The following is a 19,619-nucleotide window of genomic DNA, read 5'->3' as shown; positions in this document are numbered from 1 at the left end:
TGTTAAATTACTACAGCCCTCCTTGGCCAAGCGATTCGCTTGCTCATTGCCAAAGATGTCAACGTGGGATGGTATCCACTGAAGATGAACGTCGTGGTGCTTTGAAATAAGTTGAAGTTTAAAAAGGATGGAGATGCTTGTTTTGTCTCCAACTTTAGTCCAGTTGTGCATGTGTTGAAGGCAGCTGCGACTGTCCGACAGGATCCAAAGATCTCCAAAGCAGGGCTGATTGTGCTCCGGAAAAAATCCGGATTTCCGAATTTTTCGCTAACAGTGATCCGCAAGTTTCCGGAGATCGAAGGTCCAGATGTTTCAAAAAATCATTGATCACTGAAGTTTCCAGAAATCAAATTTTCAAAGGTGGAACTTAAAAACACAGTTTATTTTATTTGTTTGTAAGGGAGAGCCAGAGAGATACTTTATAAGCTTATATTCATAATTAATATTCATTTTTTATCAGTAAATAGTTGTTACAGTAGACGCCGCTTAATGTGATCATGGTTAATGTTATCAATCATTTAATGTTATCAAAATAGCTTAGTCCCGTCCGCTTATATCAAAATACATTGAAAAATCATCGTTTATTGTAATCAAATGTTCGTTTATTGTTATCAGTTTAGATGCAAATTTTATTTTCCTGAAATCAATAAAAACAAGAAGGAAAATTTTGTTTTTGTTTAAAGTGTTTTCTAAAACTTACCAAAAGTTCAAACGGGGCTCGTATATTATCTTTTAAACACATGTTATTAGGAGAAGATAAATGTCGTGTTCTTACCACCAAACACCACTTCTTTAATTCAACCCTGTGACCAGAGAATTATCCGCACCTTGAAGGCATATTACAGAAAGGAAATGCGTTCAAGGATCTTCGAAAATATGGAAGACCAAGACGCTGAAGATCTTAATGCGAACGCTCTAGCCAAAAAAACAAATGTTTTGGATGCCATACATTTGTTAACAATGTCATGGAATAATGTCTCGGAAAAAACAATTCGAAATTGTTTTAGTCATGGAGGATTTTGTCAACCAGAGTACAACAATGCTGCTGTGATGAAAGAAATGGAAGACGTTTTCGATCCCCCGCCCAATATGAATGCTGAGGATTTTGAAGCATGGATGGAGATCGACGAGAAGGTTGAGAATTCTACTTCGTTAACTGATGAGGACATTTGCGAAGCCGTATGTGTCAAAGATCAAGCTTCGTCACAAGATTCTGATACCGATGATAAACCCGAAACTGCTATCGAGGTCTAGGTGTGCAAAACAAAGCCGACGCGGATCACTTTCATAAACATTATGATTATGAGCGATTAGTAAATGACTTGCTTTGAAGAATGCTAAGCAATCGACAATTGATGATTTCTTTTTCAGTTAATAATTAACCTTTTGTATTTTGTATTGTTTTCTGCAGTTCATGTAAGTATACTAACTAATTCTTTTTCTTTAGTGTACATTAATTTCTATTAAATGCTATAGAGTTTTACAGCAACAACTCCTAATTTGAAGTAATTTTTATTTTAATACGTATGTAAAAAAAATCATTTTTTATCTTAAATTTTTTTCGTTTACTGTATTGTAATCAATCGGTTATTGTTATCAAATCACGTTTGTCCCGATGTGATCACATTAAGCGGTGTCTACTGTATAATCATAAACTCAAAAAAGAAAGACATATTTGTAAATTTTAATTACTTCTCCAGGTCATCATAGATATGTGTAAATGGTATAGGTATGTGTAAAATGTTGAATATATTTTAAGTAAACTAAGAAATATTGAGAAAAAGGAAAAAACCTTGTTTAAATTTTTTTCAATTTAAACTGTTTTTTTTATCCATGAAAATTTCCGGAATTCTGACTTGGGCTCACAATCACCCCTGTCCAAAGTCACTCTCGTTGATTATAGCATCGATGCCCTGTTCAATTACGATTAATTCACTTCGAAAGACTGAAGTGAAATCAGGATTACGGAGACAGATGGAGTAATTTTTCAATGAAGACGCCGCTACCAGCTAGGTTTCCCAGTCCACTACCTTCTGTATAAATTTTTACGCCGTCACTGGGAATCTCGCCTAAAATTTCCAAAGCTAGCTGCCTAAGTTCAGCTGGAATATGATCTTTCTTTGTGACCGGAGCAGAAAAGCCAAAGTGTGACTTAAGTTGTTTATTTATTAATTAAATCTTGATAGTCTGAGTATTTTATATTTTTGATTGATAAATTGAAGAATTGTTTAATTATAGGTTTCATTGGACCAGCTATATGTTTACTTGGAGTTATTGTTAGTGGCTGTAATCACATATGGAGTGTCGTTTTCCTTACTCTGGCTATGGGTTTTAATGGATTTACTTTCTCAGGCTACATGGTGACACACGTTGATATGTCTCCAGAATTTGCTGGTATGTATTACATTATATGAAATGTTAAACAGTGAAAATTTGTCTTTGAGCTGCATCAAAAGCTTGCTTTCTATAAAAAAAATTTTTAAACAAAATATATTCTGTTTATAGTTTTTATTTTTGTTCTTTAAGAATTGTGTTGTATTAAATTATTCATATTTCTAATAAAAGCTTGTACAAACATTTAAGGAAAAAAAAATGAAGGAATGTAAAAGCTAATTGAATAATAATCACACAATTTAAGTCAATTATTTTAAATCAAGGTTTAACTAATAAATTTTGAATTTATTCTACTAGGATCCTTAGAATTGTTCATTAAATTTTTAAATTATTTTTTTCCCCAGAAATTTAAGAGATTTCCTACGAAATAAAAACCACTCCCTTTTAATTTTGCTCACCAATCTTCAGAATTAGTTGTGCAATTTTCTGATTGCTTCATGATCTGAAATCATCCCAACTCAACTTTTTCACCTGATTGGTTGTGTGTGTAGCAGATTCCTTATAGAAATCAAGGTAAAGGAGTGAATTATTTTCTTTGAATAAAATTTAACTTTACAGTTAATTTACTCCAATTTACTCTGAAGTCAATTAGTAGTTTAAATGAAGTTTCAGAGGTAAAAGTATATGGCTACAAAAAAAATTCAATCTTCAATTGTGGCTGGAAGCCCCCTGCAACAGGCGGAGATCTTTGTCATTCCTAAATATTCGGTCGCCAATAATAGTTAATGTTAGTGAAGCAACAAAAACTTGAATTTTACACACTCCACAATCACAACATAAACTTGTTCATCAAAGAGATTTGGATTTGAATACTTGGAGAGTGTACATTTCGCTCCCTGCTTTTGATATATAGTGTTTTAAAATAAAATAGTTGTTCAAGATAGAAAAAGAAAAGAAGAGGTAAATGTGTTTATTTCATCACTTAGTCTTTATTATTGCTATTTTAGTATAAAATATGTATATCTGTGCATTACAACGATAATTTCATTTACTTCTTAGAACTGTCGATGAATTTTTACTTATTTTTTTCAGGTACTCTTATGGGAATGACAAACGCATTTGCAACTTTAACTGGTTTTCTGGCTCCCAAGGCTGTTGGTGCCCTAACTCAAAATAATGTATGTTATTAAAAAAATTCATTAATTTGAACATCAAATTTTTCTTTCGATAATTTATATTTCTTAAAAGTAAAATTCTTCTTCACTTTGCTTTCTTAATGGTCCGAGATTAATATGATATTTTTTAGAAGACAGTATTTCTTATCTGTAAGAAAAAGATAATAAATTTATGGTCTTAAAATAATCAAAGAAACTCATTTATATTATTTTGCTAAAGTGCAATATTCATAATCTAACTTTACTCCCTTAAATACATTTTTCTGTTATCATACTTGTCAGATCAGTCTTGAATCTTTACTACAAAATGTTTCATAAAATTCTGTTATATTTTTCTTTTTTAAATCCGCAATTAAAAAATATATCTTCTTTAGATTGTCAATTTTTTTTTATTATTTAAGAATACAAATATGGCATTTCAGAAAAAGTGCATAAGATTTTTTTTTTCTCTTTTTCCACTCTCACCTATGTTTTTTCAATTTTACCTATTGTTCAAAACTTTAATAATAATCTTTTAGATTAAAGGTCTTTGACTAGGCCCACATCAACAGTGCCTGAATAAAAGTTGGCCACAGGCAATATAATTTTGAAATAAAGATTTTAAACTTTAAAAACAATGTCCCCCGGTTTAGTAAACTAAATTATCAAATTTGGTGTCCCACTTTCACTCTTTCATTTATTTTTCTTTGTTTTTAAACAACGTGGTTGATAAAATTAGATGAACAGTGTTTATTATAGTAGAAATTATTAAATTAGTTTTGCTTATAGATTTTTTTTATATAATGCTAATAAAATATTATTCAGGTTAAAATATAGCTATAAATGAAGTTGCATTACCTATAATTCAAGCTAGAGACAAATAATTTCAAGAAAACTGAAAGAGATACTTAACACTATTTGTTTCATTATTAATTTTAAAAAAAAAGGTACTTTGAAAGCTCAAACACACCTCTTTCTACAGTCAACATGACATGAAAAATGAGGAATTTCTAAAGCAAAATCCACCATGCCTCAATGCCTTTAGAAGAAAGTGCTCTGTTCAAGCACTTGAAATATGTGGACCTTTTTTTATATATATACCATATATACATTTCAGTTGCGAAACAAATAAAGTTTTATTGTTAAGTATAATCCTTACATTTTAATAATATCCATTTATATATTGAGGTCCATATTCCATCTTAATAATTGCTTTAAAAATTCTCATTTCAACAATTCGTATTATATCTTTATTGTACTTTTACACAGACATTGCCTCAATGGAAGATAGTATTTTTTATTATATTCCAAGTTATATTTTACTTTTTATTTAATCTTTGATTCATCTGTTCATTATAACTNAGGTCCATATTCCATCTTAATAATTGCTTTTAAAATTCTCATTTCAATAATTCGTATTATATCTTTATTGTACTTTTACACAGACATTGCCTCAATGGAAGATAGTATTTTTTATTATATTCCAAGTTATATTTTACTTTTTATTTAATCTTTGATTCATCTGTTCATTATAACTGAAATTAAAACTTTCATAAATCACATTAAGACAATTCTTATCTCCTCATTGCCTTTTTACGCAAAGATTATCATAATGGAAGATAATATTTTTACATATCTCAAGTTAATCTGTACATTTTAATTAATCTTTGATTTATATATTGGTGTCTATATTCTAACTTGAATTAATTCTTTCACAAATCACATTTCAACGATTCTTAATATCTTATCATTTCTTAATATCTTATCATTGTCTTTTTATGCAAACATTACAGCAATGGAACAGCGATTCTGCTTACACACTATAGCACATTAAGTATGCCAAAAATCATTATAGGGATGTGAAGCAAAAGTTATGACTATTTATCTTGGATGCTAAATTTTCCAGCACGGAAAAAAACTAGGGAAAAAAATGAAAACAGTTTTCTTCTAGTAAAAATGTAACAAAAAAGATTGATACTAATGCATGAAACAGAATATATAAGAACAAAAGTCAATGTGCCATCACAATGTATATAAATGGGAGATTTATATTATTTTAAATAGTTTAAAGAAGAAAAGAAAAAGATTTGGAGTTTCGAATGTAATGGTTTCTAAATACTCTTAGTTTCAAAGTCTAAGGGACTCCCAAACGAAAGATAGTATTTTTATATATTTCAGTTGTTTTTTCTGTTTTTGCTTATGTATTTCACATAATTCTTTATATTTCAACAACTTCTGTTTTATACATAAATGTCCATATATTTATTATGCTTGAATTAAGGCTTTTATTAAGAACATTTCAACAAATTTTACACAATTCCTTTTTTTAGCAAACATTAGCACAATGGAGGATAGTATTTTACATCGCTATAGGAGTTTATGTAGTTACCGGAGCTCTTTATGTTCTTTGTGGTTCTGCAAAGCTTCAAAAATGGGGAGCTTCAAAATCGAGATCTTTGAGTGACATAGCTGAGAAGGCTGAAACGACAAGTGATGAATAACTTATGTACTTATACTTTATAGTAGATTCTTTATTATATTTTTCAAATATCATTAAGATGTTTAATATATATCTATATATAGATATTTGAAATATTAGAAAATATTTATTATAAATATACATATACAATTTTATAAACTCCAGTTGTTTAGCTCTCATTGTTTTCATTGACATGTTTAGTTTATTTTTTACTTTATACACATTCTTAAATCCTTAATTTATTTTTTTAGCTCATATCTTTTTTCTTTTTTTTTAAATTTTATGTTGCACTTGTTCTTTTCTGTTATTTAATACTCAAGAAATGTATATTATTCAAAGAGTGTCTTTAGCGTAATTTATTTTAGGATTCATAATTGATGCTGTTTTACGTATTTATTTCTTTTAGATTTTCATTTTATTAATGTCAATATATCTTTTATAAGTATGTGTTTATATAGATAGGTCATTTTTAATGTTTACAACTTTACAGTGACACAAATTCTTAACTGAATATTCTAAAGTAATTTTACGAATTTTAATATATGAGAGAATTGTAATCTGTTTTTAAAATGAAAAGAGATTTTCCTTAACAATACAAAAATGTTGTTTACAGTTTTAAAATGGATTTACGTTCTTGTATTACCCTTTGGCATTGTTGTGATCTTTGCTTTTTTGTTTTTATTTGTTTTTCCTTTCTCATTTCTTTGTTTTACAATTAAAATTTTTTTTTGTTTAATTTTTTTTTCTTCAAAATATTTAAGTTTTTTTTTACTTAGTTTGGCACAGTATAGCCACAACTTTTCTTTGTGCTATTAAACCTAGACAAATTATCCACAATTTAATGTCTAACAGAAAAGTGAAATAAATAATTGAAATTTTTGTAACTCTATATTTATAATTGTTTATTATAAACTATAAATATTTCTGTTTTTCAGTTAACAAATAATAATTATATTGGATTGCTTATTTAATAGTTTGACTTTAGCCTGAAGGGCAATATTATTTTAAATGAAAAGGGCTAATGCTATTTTTAGCAAGGGAAGTCTAAATTTTTTCATTAGTTAATCTCTTTGTAGTAATATATTATTAGTATTTATGGTATAGGTTCCTTGAATTGATTTAAAGAGAACTTGCATGCTTTACAGTATCATAAATGTGTTTCTAACATTATTTAATGTTTGGAAGAATTTTGTCCGTAAACACAGCAGTTTAACTCATATAGATTAAAGCAATGTCATCCACCTTACCGATATTCATAAATACTTAGTTTTTGACGTAGTTGTCTGGCTCAGAAAATAATAAAATTTTACTCAAGTTGATAATTTTTTTTAAAAAAAAAATTATTTATTCCTATATCATTTTGCTCAAATCAATATCATTTACCTGTTTTTAGAAAATCTTGAAATTCAAATAATGCTCGGAATTACAGATTATTTTTAAAACTTGAAGCAATCCATCAATTATAAGACCTGTTATGCAACAGGTTGTTATTCTAAAATGTATCTTTATAATTTTATTGATTATCATTTTTTATTGTTGAAATTTGTATCTTAGATGTAATTAACATTAAAATTTGAAGGTTTAGTTGAGATGAAATAGTCAGAAAACCGATAAATTTTTTTCCCTTCTTTTTGCCAACCTTGATTTTTAAAAATTAAATTTTTTTCAGTTTTTTTTTTTCCGCACATGCTATGACTTTATTCATAAAATAAGAATTTTATTTTTGTTCTTCGGTGAAGCCTTTAACATAAGTGAGCATTATTTAAAATAATTTCTTAGAAACAAGAAAAAAGTTAGTGGACCAATTTAGTTTTCCTAAACTAAGTGTATAAAAAATGATGTTTATTTGTAAAGTTTTATTATTTTTTACAAGAGTTGTTTTTTAAATATTTAAGCTTGTTTATAAAATTTGTTACTTTAGTGTCGTTTATATTTTTGTCATCGATTATTCAGACAGTTGTAAAATCTACTTATTTGCCATTTTTTTAAATGCTTTAAACCTTTTCTTATAACAAAACTTCATTTAAGCTACCAGGGTCAGTATAGGTGAATCATTAACAACTCTTGTATCTTTCATTTATTTTTAACTGAACTAAGCAAAATCCAATGTTTTACACAAATTTCATTTCCTTTTTTCCTTATACAAATGTTAAAGTAGTTTTGTACCATTTTTCACTTTTAAAATGTAAGGAAATTTTTTGTTTTTCCATTTATCAAAAAAAAAAATTTTGACGAATTTTTGAAATAAATTTTCTAACTAGAACCTCTGTTTATCAAGGTCCAGTTAACGAAGTTTGACTGTATTTTATGTCTAAAAACAATGTAAACGTTATAAAGTTTTTTGTTTCTATACTGTAAATTCTTGTATTAGTTAACCTGAAATCAGGCGCATACTCTTTGAAATATTTTTTAGTGAGATTTTGTGTTGGGCAAATAATTTATTGAATGTACATGTTTTTATGTTACGTTTTTCAAATCTCCAGCTGCAAAACAGTGTAATATTTGTATTGCATTATTTTTGAATAAGCTTATACTTATTTCCTCAATTTTAATGTACTATCTATGAATTTAAATAGATATGCAATAAAATTATATATCTATAAGCACATGTATCTCTAAGCACATATATCCATGTGATATTAAATAGTTTAACTTTTATACAGTTTTTACAATGTTAATTTTTTTAAATGTTGTTTTTAAAAATGGTATCTTTCCATTAGCTAAATGATAAATAATCCAATAAAAATGAAATACATCGATACACACTCTACCAGTTTATCTTTTATGAAATGAAATGGATCTATTTTTTCAGATTAATTTTGTTATTTTTATTTTACCATTTATACCAAAGACAGATTGTTTCCACCTGGTGTCCTCTCCCAGCTTTATAGAAAAATATATGTTGCTTATGAGATAACATCTGATGTTTGGAGTCTTATTACTGTAAGATAACTGGATCAAATATGTTTAAATTTTGTAGCCAGAAGTGCCAGATCATAGAAAAGAAGCGGGGAACATTCATGACCATATAGATATTTATAAAAATTTAAAACTGGAAATCACCGTTTGAATGTACAACAAATTTGATAGTAATAAAAAAATAATGTTTTTTATGTCTGCTGATAATTGTTTAACTTTTCCTCAACTTTTCAGCCAAAGGTTTTTTTATTGAATTTATAAATTATATTTTCCTTTTTGTATCTATTGAAAATGTTAATTAATGACAATTTGAATAATAATAGAGTAAGGACACATGGTCGACCAATGTCAAACCTCTTCGTTTCGACTCTGAATACCGCCTATACTCTAGTTTACTTCTTCTGGTTTCTCGGTGCATGAGGTCCTACATTAGACTGGTAGTAAGAAATAGTTCCCAGTAAGTACCCAAAGTTAAGCATCACTGACAATGGTCAGTGAGCATATGGGTGACCACTTAAATTATGTGACGGAACTGAGGGTGTGTGGTATGAGTCCTTGTTAAACTGGTCTACTCTAAAGTGCTCAACTTTGCTAGCAGAGCGTTGAACTACCAAAGTGAAGAAAGGATCTCTTCTGCAGAGGATCAAAATTGTGTTTCATGTCTTTGGATCATCCTCAAGGATTTTTGATAGATTGTCGCTATTAGCCCATTGTGCAACTTCAGTGCAACGTAAATAAAGTACTACTACTCAACGCAACTGCACTTAGAGAAATTTTACTTTATATGTTTTGTTTCCAGTAATTGAAACTGTGTTTATGGCATGCTTCATCTTTGCAATAAAATTTTTTATTTGTAAGGAAATTAGTAACTAATGTCAAACCATTACAAATTAGCTTGGAACTTATATTACTATGGGCATCATTGGTATAAAATTTTCTTGAATTATCATGGTTCAAGTTCAGTTACATTAAAAAAAAATAGTAAATGAAAAAAATAATAATCTGTTAGCAGATATTTAACTGAATGGAAAAAAAATTTTATTCATAAAATTTAAAAAGCTGAATGATGCTAATTTACAATATTATAACTAGGTATTTTAATTTTGTCTGCCTCAAAAATTGAATTTATGCGATTCCCATATAAATTACTTTCGAATATAAAACTAAATGCACTCTTCATTTGAAAATATAGCTTTTTGTTAGAATATTGTCTCGCAACATTTTAGTTTTTTTTTTTTTTTTTNTTTAGTTTTTTTTTTTTTTTTTCTTCTTGCTCCTGTAGGAAAACAAATTGTACATATCTGTAACTTTTTTTTTTACAGCTTTTGAAAATTTTTCTATTTATCCTTAATTACTAAACATTCTTTTTGTAGTCTCCCTAATTTTGTCAGTTTTCAAAATTAGAATGCTATCACAACAGTTAAACGTCAGGATTGCAAATGTTAACCCCCTTTCGTCCTAACATTTGAGCACACCTTTACATTACTCCATATTCTTTTTTTATAATTTTTAACTGTGAATAGGCAGAATTCGCCATTGATATTCTTTAAAATTAGGAATAATATCAGAATGTTATAATATTTCATGTTTAAGATACTTATATAGAGTGTTGTGCATTTAACCAATCATTGGTTTTCTTTTATCTATTCGATTCATGATTCAGATCTGAGGGGATTATCGATTATCTAAATTTCTTCTGTTAGCAGGTTAAGCTATATATCTTAAATTAAATTATATATCTTAAATTACTAGCTGTATATCTTGTGATATGATAATTTGTTAGAAATAAATAAAGGAATTATATAACTAAGTTGTTTACAACTCATGGCCTATGAGTCAATGGATTACAGCTACAAAGTAACTCTGAGTTATCGTAGAGCCACAGTAATTAGTTTCAAATAAATATAGGATGTAAAATAAGTTTATATATTGTGTCTGTAAGTCAAATGACTAGATATAGAGTAACACCAAGTTATCTAAGATTATGCTGGTTAAAATTCTTGGGTATTTTTTCGAATATTATTTTTTTAAATTTCATTAGTTTCTTCCTCATGGTCTGGAATGAATGTCTGTGATATTTGGAGTGATTTGATTCAGTAGTTTTATAATAATTAGGCTCCAAATACTTGTTATTGTATAATCACATTCTTTATCAATATATATATATATATATGTTAGTTGTTTTGTTAAATTGAGATTTTTAATAAAGTGTCTTATTATGCATATTTGTTTTGTCAGCTTTTTTTTTTTAACATACAGAAATACATAGAAAGTCAAACAAGTCTTTTGCGCGATTATCAGATAAATTCAAAAATAACTCGTCAAATACAAAGCAAAAAGTTTTCAATTCAACTTAAATATACCAACTAGAATTTGTCTCTCAACGTTTGTCTATGGTGGAAAGGGGAATAAATGGATTTTACTCATTAACTTAAAATGTTTTTTTTATTTTTATAACTTCTGTTAAGAGGTAATAAATGAATTAAAATGTATTTTATTTTATTTGATAACCGTCTTTGAACAGCCGTCCCAATTTTTGGGTTTTCGACTACTAATCTTCAACTCCGTAACCTTATAATTTTGAACCCAATCCAGAAGACAAGGGAACTCCTGGATCAAGTATTGGGAGAAACTTGCCTTCTTGAGGGACGTTTTGTTGGAACTAACCCGAATTGCGTTACATGGAGAGGAAAACCGCGAAAACATCCCACGGTTAGGGGAATCTAACCTGTGATCCGTCTACGACTGAGGATATTTTTCGCCAGCACTGTGATCGGTGCGAGCCGGATGAGGAATTCGTATCGACCAGCCATCGCTCAGATTCGAACCCGGTTCACCTGATTGGAAGATGAACGTTATATTTCCTAAGCCACCGCGGCTCGAGCTTAAATGAGCATAACAACTGATATCACCTAAATTCGAAATTCTATGTTTGCTCAAAAATAAGGGATACTCCCTTGTTGCAAAATAGCTTTCGCCAAACAAGTACTTTAATATACACCTAAAAAACCTGTATTCACAAAACAGAATGTCCATCTATTTAAAACAACTATTCAATGACATAGATTAAAGAAATCTTTAAAATGTACTCGGTGTGGAATGATTATAAAAATTAACTTATTAAAACTTAATTCAAAATAAGTTACGATTTTAAAATACTCTTGAAACCGAAGAGGGATTAAAGCTTTTTTGTTATATAAAAATATGTTATTGAATTGAAAACTTGTTTACTCGATAATATTTGAATAAATTTAACAATAATTTGATCTCGCTTTTTAAATTATTTTTCTCCATAGTCAGATGAATGAAATTTATTAAAGAAGTTTAAAATTTTACCCACTTTTTCTTTAAATATTGTATGGATTTAATCTAAAATGACAAATGCGTATGAGGTCTAATAATGTAGTGCACTAGTGTGATTCATAAAGGAAGTGTGACTCATCTCTTATTGAAAAAAATATGAGCATGGGATGGAAAAAAAGTATTTTCTTTATATAAAAAACTAGTAACAATAAAATACAAATTTCAATCAAGACACGTTTTTTTTATTTATTAATTTTTCTTTTTTAAATTCTTGATTATGATAGGAGGGAAAACTTCAACTTTTTAATCTTCGAATTTTGTGGATTAAAATCGCTTAATTTAAAAAATAATTTTTACTGTCATACCAGCAAACGAAACTATTGTCATAAAAATTGATAAGGGGCCGTTCAAAAAGTACGTACACAAAAATGGAGAAATTTTAAACCCCTCCCCCNTAGATTAAAGAAATCTTTAAAATGTACTCGGTGTGGAATGATTATAAAAATTAACTTATTAAAACTTAATTCAAAATAAGTTACGATTTTAAAATACTCTTGAAACCGAAGAGGAATTAAAGCTTTTTTGTTAGATAAAAATATGTTACTGAATTGAAAACTTGTTTACTCAATAATATTTGAATAAATTTAACAATAATTTGGTCTCGCTTTTTAAATTATTTTTCTCCATAGTCAGATGAATGAAATTTATTAAAAAAGTTTAAAATTTTACCCACTTTTTCTTTAAATATTGTATGGATTTAATCTAAAATAACAAATGCGTATGAGGTCTAATAATGTAGTGCACTAGTGTGATTCATAAAGGAAGTGTGACTCATCTCTTATTGAAAAAAATATGAGCATGGGATGGGAAAAAAGTATTTTCTTTATATAAAAAACTAGTAACAATAAAATACAAATTTCAATCAAGACACGTTTTTTTTATTTATTAATTTTTCTTTTTTAAATTCTTGATTATGATAGGAGGGAAAACTTCAACTTTTTAATCTTCGAATTTTGTGGATTAAAATCGCTTAATTTAAAAAATAATTTTTATCGTCATACCAGCAAACGAAACTATTGTCATAAAAATTGATAAAAGAAAAATGCATATTAGAGTGAGCAAAAAAAGTTGAAAAAAAATTGCGCATCTAATTTTAATTTTAAGCAAAAAAGGGGGGAATTTTGTTATAAGAAAGAGGAGGAGAAACTCGAACACTTAGTTCAATATCACATCATTACAGTATTATTTATTACATCGTGTAATAAATAATAAGCTAAATGCACGAAGAAAGAAAAGATAAATCAAATGAAAATTATTGCTTTGATTTATAAAAATGCATTAAACACAGGAAAATTTGAAATGGATCATTTAAAGTATTTTTATTTGTTTCATATCCTCTTGGTCTAAAACGCCTAGATCAGATCGATGACACTATGTCGCCCTAAGAGCTCCACTCCCACAGCAGCCTCACATATGAGGTAAGACAATTAACAATATGAGTAGGGAAAGCGGGACTGGAACAAGGGTAAAGGTGAATAGGTGTTTTCCCTGTTGACCAATTTCAAACATATGATGTGAGCCATGAGGGATCAGGGGATAGAACGTTCACCTTTAAATGAGGTGAACCTAGAGTCCCATTGTCATTAGGCTAACCATGGGAGGTTTCCCTTTCCAAGTAACAAGATGAACGTCTCCATGTAATTCAAGAGTTCCTTGTCTTCTAGATTGGATTCAAAATTACAAGGCTGTGGAGTAGAGCATTAGTCGTCGTAAATCCAAAGCTGGGTCGGCTTTGGTCATAAATTTTGACTAATTTATGACAAAAGCATTTATGACTAATTCGATGATAATTTTGATAAACTAAAAACTTGAACCGTGGTGGCTCAGGGGATAAAGCGTTCACCTCCTAATGAGGTGGACCTGGTTGGAGTCCCTGCGGTGGTTGGTTGATATGAATTCTGCTTTTGACTCGAACCGACCACAGTGCTGACGTAAAATATCCTGAGAAGTGGACGGATCATGGATTAGAATTCTCTTAGCCGTAGGGATAGCAGTGGAAGGTTTTCCTCTCTATGTAACGTAAGTACGGGTTAGTTCAATCAAAAAGTGCTCCACCAAGACCAGTTTTTTCCAAGTGTTTGTTCCAGGAGTTCCCTTGTCTTTTGAGTGAGATGAGCATTGGTATTCGTAAACTCAGAATCAGGTCAGCTATTCAATGCTGGTTATAAAATAAAAGCTAATTAACTGAATTATTTCTTTCTGGTTAATGAATTTGCTAGAAACTGAAAACAAAACCAAACAAAATATGCTTGGATTCGATTCCGAAAGTTGCGCTGCTGGTGGCTGCTATTTACTTTTTATTATTTCCAATTAAACAATGGCAACCTCTTATATCATTGAACGGTTGCGTTAGCCGACAAGATTTAACCTTAATAGTTTCGCAGTTTTGCGGCGTTACTTTCTAATTTGTAAATATTTGTATATTTTTAATTGTTATGTTTGTTTAATCTTTTCAAGAATGTTATTTATGTTACGTAAGTTGTTTGTAAAAACTTATATCTTGCAAGGCTTATCGAACAGCTTAGAATAAGCATGGCTTCTACTATTCCTTCTCTTTTTTATTATAAAAATGAAGCGTCTATTTAATTCGTTATTATACGCTATTTCTAAATAACGTCATACACTTTTGTAGTGATATTTACTTTTTTGTATTATATATTCATTAAAGTATGACATATATCTGTATTTTTTGCTTAAATGTTACATGTGAGTCTCCAAAGATGAATGACTCAGAATGAATTTTAAGCTTATGAATCAGATCAGTTTTTCATAAGCATTTTATTCAAGGATATTTTAACTGTTTCTTTGATGTTATTTTTTGAAATTAGTTTTATAAAGTGCATCCTATTCACTTGGAAATAAAGAAATTTTTGAAGATAATTTATCTCTTCAAGAGCATGCTTAATACTCAATCCGTAATGCTGCAAATCTTATCAAGAGTTTGATGAATAACTACTAGTTAATATTTCATACATTAGTCTTTTTTTTGAAATTTAATTTTCTGTTTTAATTTTAATTAAAATTAATTTAAAATTTTAATCACGTTTTCTTATTGTTGCATATAGTTGAAGTTTATGTTCAATCGTCTCTGAAAATATTAAGGTGCATATCGAATAAAAATTCAATTAATTTAAACAAAGTAAAAACTATTGATTATTTAAGTTATTACATGTATTTTTCGTGTGTAGTTTTAACTATGTCTAATTATTTTGAAGTATTGTATTCTGTAGAATTAAAGCATGTATGTTAGTCTGTAGTATCAATGCATGGTCAAATTTTAATTTGACATGCTTTAATTCTACATGTCATATGTTCATGTTTCTTATGTCCATATAAAATAAAGATTTAGAAGTGTTAAAAGTATGGCAGTTGTCTCATACACGAAAATTCTTGAGGCACTAAATTACCTGGATATGTACAAAAACTATTGTGATTATTATTATTATTTATTTTATTTGAGGAAAATATATATCAGATTGTCTTATCCCAGATAAATTTTTTTTATTTGTTATTATGACAGTTCATTCTATAAGGTATTAGGGTATAACAGCATTTTGTTTCAGAAATGATTTTGCATCTTAGTATTTTATTTATTCTAAGAAATAAGTAGGCTACCAATTAAAAAATAAGCTTTATTTTGGTACTGATCTGTAAAAAGAGGTTGTAAGTTGTAATAATTCATAATTGTTATTGACTCTTATATGATAATAGTAAAGTGATATTATGATAACTAGGTATTTTGTTTAAAGGTAATAGGAACTATGATAATATATTTATTATATAACTTACACTAGTAAAGGTACAGAATGTAGGTGATGTATAAAAAGTTTTTAGGCCCCCTTTAACCAACCTATTTGTAGCTTTGCGTTTTAAGAAGTATTTTTAAATGCTAGAGTAGCAAAATATGTGTTGCTATATAATGTGTGTATTTAATTAAATATTTCTCAATTATATATACTGAATTTGCAGCAAAAGGAGGTTGCTTTGTATTTATATTTCATATTTTAGTTATTTAGCTTTTTATGAAAGTATTAAGATATAAACTGAAAAGATCACAATTTTTTGAATGTTACATATTACATACTTAAATGTATATTAAATACTGTTAATCTGCATTTAGGTATATAGATGAGGATAAAAATAATTTTGTTCATTACTTTAAAAGTAGGATATTGCATTAAACTAACAACTTTTAGTTGTCATGTTACTACTCTAAATTTAAACAAAATTTTCACTGTCGAGCTTTGTTTAGACTATTCGTTTTTCATATCTTCCAACTTTTAGTCTTTCTAAAAATGGTTTTTATCAGTGGTAGCGAAATAAAAATTAAACTGCACTTATCAACAGAAATATTTGTTTTATTTTGTTCAAAGTTAAAAAAACAAACATCATATTATTATGCTCTTTTAAAATATTAATCTATTTATCTGTAGTAATGGTTAAAATCAGTTTAAATTGTATTTAGGATTGCAGGAAAAATATAGAAAACCAAAGTAAATACTACCTAGTTTAAATGTAAAAATAAAAGTTTACGCAAACTGCACTAAAGTTAGCAACTATTAGTTTTTTTAAAAATTTTTTAAAACTGAGTTTCGGGACAGATTATTAGCTAATAGGTTGAACAAATGACAAAAATAATTTATAGGAGAAAATCTTTTATTACTTATAAATTTGTGAATTCGTACCCATAATGTTATATTTTCTGATATTTATTATGTGTTATAGTATAATTTAGTATAAATTATAGCAAAATTGCCTGATAATGCCAGTTTTATAGGTTCTAATTTTAATGATTATTCCAATTTTTAATTTCTCTCTAGCTTTTTCTTTTTATTAGAAGTTTTTATTATGACTGTCGCTCATGTGTTGTCTGTGACTTACGTACTGTCGTTCATGAGATTGACAGATTAGCACTCTTGGTTGTAATATGTACCTATCTGCTAGGAACTAAATGGTTCATTAAATGGCCTAGTTAGAGTGATAAAATTGTGTTTTTTTTAACCGTATTAGGTGTAACAGTTTTATTGGGTGTAACGTATAAACAGTTTTTCTCGCAGTTTGCAGTTTTAATACCAACTCATTTTATGGTTATTTGGCTGTTTTGTTTGAATAGTGTAAATTAGCACTTAAATAAATTGTTATTTAACCATTTTTTTCCAAGGAATTTCTAATAGTGCATGGTACGAATAGTTGTAGAGCAGGCGAAAGGTGGTTCGAACTTAGTCCTCTGATTAATAACTAGTTTATTTTTGAAATTATTCTATAAATTTCTTCTCTTAACCCACTGACAGGTCTGCATGTTAAGTCTTATTTTAACTTAAGATTTTTCCATGTTAGACAAGATAATAGTGTATTGGGGGAAAATTTAGACCCATAACGGGGATAAGTTAGCCAAAATTTAGCAAATTTAGCCCATTTGCTAAGCCGCCAATGGATTAAAACTGTAACTATTTTCTGCTAAAAATAAATTAAAAAATTACTAGTTTTTCATAATTATTGCTGCCTTCTCCCTTTGTTTTTTCGAAATGCTGAGGAAAACTAAATTATAATTGTTTTTTTTTTTAAATAAAATTTATAGACCTAAAATAAAAAATTCTTGATTATGAAGTGAAAAATGAGTGGAGATATGAATGGCTCCAAGAAAAAGTTAGCGGTGTCTTTATTCAGTGATTGTTATAAAAAGATATACTAAGCAGAGGTCTGTCGAGACATTTTATGAAAGGTCCGTTTTTGTAAAATTGTGAAAAAATTACTCTTAATTTGTGAATATAAAATAAACGTTACGTCACATTCTATCAACCAAGGTTCTGCTTTTATGAATTTGTGCAAATAGGGTCCTATTATTACAAGAAACTTTTTCAAGGAGTTTTTAAATAGTAAATAGTTATAATTATGTTCAACACAATAGTTTAAATAATGCTCAACACTATAAAACTATGATTAAAAAAAATTAAATTTTCAAAAATAAACAGCAATTGCTGCTTCTAAATTAGAGATGCAACATACAAATATTTGGTATTCAGCCTATACTGCTGAATGCAGAATATTCATTTCAGACGAATATAGGAAGAAGCATCTGCGGAAGATAAAACTTAATTCGTTTACATTCATCATTATTTTTTTCCCCTTGGTAAGGGTTCATTCGATTAACAAAACAATAACGCAGATAAACAAATTTGTGAAGGGTCCGATTAAAAGAAAAATGATTTTGGGAAGGGTCGGTTTTTAAGTTAAAATATTTTGTGAACGGTCCGTTAACAGACCCCTAAGTTAACTGTTTAATTTTTTTATTTGCTTTAAAAATAGATTAATGACATAAAGAAAATTTAATATTTTCTTTTTAAAAAAAAAGAAAAAAAACCAAGTAACTGATATAATATGTAGGCTATTAATTTGGAAAGGTAAATTTTACTGCCAGTGAGCTATTAATTTCAAAAAATTCTGTTAAACAATGCAGGACAGTGTTAATTATCCAAAATGTTCCTATTTTTTAGAGTGGCACCCTTGTTCACTTCCCTAATGTTCATTTTACTTTTTGAACATTTAACTATTTAAGCTGCGAGTTTGAGTTAATTAGAAAAATTTTGTCACACGCTTATACAAGTTGTATTTCTAAAAATAATTCCGTTTAGGAAATAATTTTTTATAATTATTTTTTAAATTTTAATGCTTATCAAAAAATAACTGAATTTTAAGGTGTATATTAGTTTTTGAATTTTTAACTACTATATGTTTTTCAGTTATTTGGTCAGAGTACTAAGAAATAAACTTAGAGATATTAAGTTACATACTAAACAAGAAAAGATCAAAAAATAATATTTTTTAGTTTTTATTTCATAAGCAGTATATAACTGATTGTGTTCAAATTTTGATATTGTCAATTAAAGTTTAAAATGGATAAATGGTTTAAAAATTTGTAGAATTTAAAATCCAAAAAACATCTATGTCACTAAATAAAATATTGTGTGTGTATATATATATATATATATGATAAAGTTTAAAACCAAAGAAAGTTATATTGCCATTAAGATTATAACTTATTTCTCAATCGCTCTCATATTAAACCAACATATACAATACATTAATCAACAACAAACCAGCATTGGTTTATTGTCACCTAAGAGACATTGGTGGGGAAAAAAAGCATTAAGATTCGTAAAATTGATTTATCCAATATTTAGGAGTGAGGTATCAAACTGTAATGAAATTTTCAGTAGTTCCCAAGCAAATATATATTTCTTCAATATCTTTATTGGACAAAGAGATATAAATGTGGACAGAGCAAAGAAAAGAAGCAGAAATTATAATAAAGGGTAACAACAAGAATTAAGACATGCCAATAAGCAAAGTTCTTTCTTTTCACCAGAATG

At 28.0% G+C, this 19,619-nt stretch overlaps 2 protein-coding genes across 5 annotated transcripts in view; both read left to right on the top strand.

Moving 5' to 3' along the window:
* Nucleotides 1-11,111, top strand: part of LOC107454205 (sialin) — a 32,049-nt gene extending 20,938 nt beyond the window's left edge. For both annotated transcript variants that reach the window (XM_016071315.3, XM_043052033.2), the window contains exons 8-10: nt 2,239-2,394; nt 3,427-3,512; nt 5,819-11,111. In XM_016071315.3, coding sequence (XP_015926801.2) covers nt 2,239-2,394; nt 3,427-3,512; nt 5,819-5,989 — 413 coding nt within the window. In that variant the 3' untranslated portion in view covers nt 5,990-11,111. The remainder of the gene's footprint in view (nt 1-2,238; nt 2,395-3,426; nt 3,513-5,818) is intronic.
* Nucleotides 11,112-14,556: 3,445 nt separating this feature from the next.
* LOC107454202 (pumilio) overlaps nt 14,557-19,619 on the top strand; it is a 71,628-nt gene continuing 66,565 nt past the window's right edge. The window contains exon 1 of one of the 3 annotated variants that reach the window (XM_071181982.1): nt 14,557-14,723. The gene's annotated coding sequence lies outside the window, so the exon portion shown is untranslated. The remainder of the gene's footprint in view (nt 14,724-19,619) is intronic. The other 2 variants (XM_016071310.3, XM_016071311.3) reach the window with 2 other exon arrangements.

This window comes from Parasteatoda tepidariorum, chromosome 6 (genome assembly GCF_043381705.1).
Source record: "Parasteatoda tepidariorum isolate YZ-2023 chromosome 6, CAS_Ptep_4.0, whole genome shotgun sequence".
Taxonomy (NCBI): domain Eukaryota; kingdom Metazoa; phylum Arthropoda; class Arachnida; order Araneae; family Theridiidae; genus Parasteatoda; species Parasteatoda tepidariorum.
The sequence above is the reverse complement of the archived record's forward strand: the minus strand, read 5'-3'. Positions and strand labels throughout refer to the sequence as shown.